At 30.6% G+C, this 3639-nt stretch overlaps 1 protein-coding gene across 1 annotated transcript; it reads right to left on the bottom strand.

The window, feature by feature from the left end:
* Positions 1 to 968: 968 nt before the first annotated feature.
* Positions 969 to 1430, bottom strand: LOC107060778 (uncharacterized). The gene has a single exon (XM_015309049.1). It carries the CDS (start codon positions 1428 to 1430, stop codon positions 969 to 971), a length of 462 nt encoding a protein of 153 aa, XP_015164535.1.
* Between the last annotated feature and the right edge of the window lie 2209 nt (positions 1431 to 3639).

Raw genomic sequence — 3639 nt, 5'->3', positions numbered from 1 at the left:
TGTTGCGATACTAAACTTTCATAAGGACCTATTACCTCACTAGACTATTAATACCGTATTTTTTACCCCCTGAACTATTTAATAGTGTATTTTAAAGGTTAATATGTGCCTACGTGGACACATTACTATTTATAATTTTGCATTATTTTTTATGTCCACGTGGGCAAATATATATGTTTAAAATACAGTATTAAATAGTCTAGGGAGGTAATAGGTCATCATGAAAGTTTAGTATCGCAACAGCTAATGCGACCAAAGTTGGGTATTTTTCAGACCATTATCCCTAAAAATAATAATGGATTCCCAACTCCATAGAACGAACTTTTATTTATTGGTATCTTTTTAGCGTACGTTTTAACCTGAATTTGCTCCTCAATTCCTACTTCAGTTTGCTTTAAGATTAAAATTTTACTCAAAAATACTTTCTTCATTCACTTTTGACATAACTATTTTATTACAATACCCTTATTAATTAATATTTAGTATTAAATGTTGGGAAATAAGTAACCAATATTATGGGTAACATGAAATTTGTTTGTTCACAATAACAAGAAAAAATGAAAATCTATTTTTAAAATAATGGAAAAGTAAAAATGAATTAACCTGTAAGTGATGTTTTTTTTTGGGCAGTTTGAGTTTTAACAAAACAGAGCAACTAAAGTTATTGACAAATGACAACCACTAGTAATTACTTACCAAATAGAAAAATGAGTCTTTCATATATCATATACCGAATACAAAAGCATATACTCCTATAAACCTCCCAAACAAAATCCCAGAGACTGCCTTACTTTTTCCTCCAATAAAAAAAAATAATCCGAAAATTGCATCTCTGCTAAAAATAAGAAGGCCATACTTAAACATAACGAGTAGTAATCTAATGATACCAAAAAATGATAATAACATGTGATGATTGATGAAGATGGATGGTCTAATTTTGTTAGTTGATAATAGTATTAGGTAGCTAGCTATTCCAAGAAACCTGTCTTAGTTAAAATGGCATTCCTTAATTTGCTAAGGTCCCTTCCCTTAAGAGTCCTTCCAACTCCTTCCACCATTGAAAATGAAGCTATTTGATTTCTTGCTACTCTTCTTGCTATATATTCATGTGGTGGCACTATTCCATCACCATAATCATCTTCTTCTTCTTCTTCTTCTTCTTCGACATTTCCAGAATAAGCAACTGATGAGAAAGAAGAACCATCCTCTGTTCTAACTCTTCTTGATTTCTGTTTATTGCTATTCTTGGACCATTCTGGAATCTCAACAGGACTTGATGATTTATGTAACATACACTTGTTACTTTTTCCTCTTGGGATATTCACTCTTGATGAATCTCTTTCATTCACATAACCCCATACATCTTCTTCTTCAAAGTCTCCATCTTTCTCTGTTTTTCCTTTGTTTCTGTTGCTATTAAACTCTTCCATTCTTTGGTTCTAATTAGATCTCTCAACAATGAAAAAGTTTGGGACTTTTTTTATTTCTGGTGAAGTACTAAAAAGCTTGACATCTAGAAAGGGGAAGCCTAACAACTATATATAGCTAAGAGAAAGGGATGTTTGTTTTTTGTTTCATGATTTATTTTGGTATTTTCAGGAATCATTAAGAAGAAGAAAAAAAACAGAATGGTATAAGGAATCTTCCTTAGCTCCAAAAAAAAGGTAGAATTTTTTCTTTGAATAGTAAAAAACAAAGGAAAAAAATGTGAAAATATTCTTTTGAGTTATGGTTTTTGTAAAAAGAAAGAAAGAAGATCACATATTTCAAGGGGCTACCTAGTTTTAAAACCAAGTCCCCTGCAGCAACAGTATCAGAAGGAAAAAGACAAACACCACAGAGATTTTTGTATAGATATATATATATGAGTTTTGTAACTTTCATCACCCTCAAAACTGGAAACTGAAGCCAAAAAGTTGGTACTAAAATGATTTTCATGACATGTTTGAAACTGAAAGCCAAAAACTAGGAATATTTATTTAAGCAAATGAAAGTCCAAAAAGCTCATAGAATTTTTCTTAAAGAAATACTATATGAAAAAATTTACTCTATGATATAGAAGTACTCTGATTTGTCTGTTTTATGAAAATGTTACTCCCTCCGTCCCATTTTATGTAGGTAGTTTGATTCGATACGAAATTTAAAAAAGAAAAAAAGATTTTTAAAACTTGTGGTCTAAAATAAATGATAGGATTTATGTAGCTATACATCATTTCATTAAAGATAAAATTAACATTTCAAAATTAAATTATTACTTAATATAAAAATATATCATTCTTTTTTACACGAACCAAAAAAAAAAAAGTAAGTTAATGGGAAGGAGAGGGAAGTAATATGTATGTGGATGGATAAAAGGGTACATAAGCATCCATCAATACTGATGAGTTCTTGAAAAACAGATAAATTTTGATTGGGTAAAGTGTAGAGTAACGATTGGTTGAGCTAACTTTTCACTGATTTCTGTAGTCTTATCCAATACGGGGAGCAGGAGCCAACTAAGCTTTGCATTAAACCACATCATAAGGGAGTGAAAACAACTTTATTAGGGGACTAGAAAATTCAGTAAAACCATTTAGTATGAGTTGCCTCATAGCTCATTAAGATTTATGTGCCATAGTTTTAATTCACATAATACACAAACTTTTGGGCTCAATAATGACAAGGATAAAAACATATCATATGTATCATGAGCTTCCATCGTAGCATGGTAATCTAAAAGTAAAACATATAATCTGCAATATTACTAAAATATGTACTACTTAGTAACAGATGTTTATCATGTATACTCTTTCTTAAACTTTGTATCAAGCCAAATGAAAATAATTTTTAAAACTAGTTTGAACTTTTGTAACATATGATCCCCTAGTCATTAGCAATTCCAACTCATTACCATCCCTATCCTATCTCAAAGTTCAATGCTTTGTGGTTTTGGGGATTGTTGCTGAATTGACTGTGCTAAACAGCTAAAGTAAAAAAGCAAAGTGAGTGTCCTGAGATCTGGGATTATTACTGAAACAGCCACAGTGTACCACCAACCAACCAAGCCCTATCACACTTATTATGGGATGAGACATTGGCGCAAAGGCCAATAATTTTACCTAGGTTGTAATTTTTTAGATGTAAACACACTTAACTAATTCTTTAGTCACTTTTATTTTCACACTAAGCTTTCTTTTCATGAAAGAGATTCAACAATTTATGTGTAAAAAAAATTACTTTCATTCTATTTACGTAGTATAATTTTTTGACAAAATAAATTCGATTGAGATGCAGTTTTCATCCTTGGTAGAGTAGAGGTAGATCTGCAGTGTAACCTATGAGTTCACATGAGCAAAGTCAAAAATCAGAAATTTGTGTTTATGGAGTTTGGATTCTAGAAAACTAGCTAATTGGATTTTGAATATAAATTATTTATACATGCTCAATAAATTTCTCAATACAAATATAAGATTTTGGCCAAAACTATTAGATTTAGTTACTCCATAGCAAAAATTCTAGCTTCACCTTTACACGCAAATTCAATAGCTTTTATTCAATCCTGGTATATACGTGTTGTTATGGATAGAGACATTACATTGGCCTATTATCACCAAAAAAAAAAAAAAAAAAAAGGGGGTCAACGTTTACCTTTTTTTTTGA

Source organism: Solanum tuberosum, unplaced genomic scaffold (genome assembly GCF_000226075.1).
Source record: "Solanum tuberosum cultivar DM 1-3 516 R44 unplaced genomic scaffold, SolTub_3.0 scf00099, whole genome shotgun sequence".
NCBI classification, from domain to species: Eukaryota; Viridiplantae; Streptophyta; class Magnoliopsida; order Solanales; family Solanaceae; genus Solanum; species Solanum tuberosum.
Note: the sequence above shows the minus strand (reverse complement) of the source record. Positions and strands in the feature narration are given on the sequence as shown.

Excerpts from the sequence above, each read along its gene's own strand:
- LOC107060778 (XM_015309049.1), bottom strand. The coding sequence starts at position 1,430 with ATGGAAGAGTTTAATAGCAACAGAAACAAAGGAAAAACAGAGAAAGAT.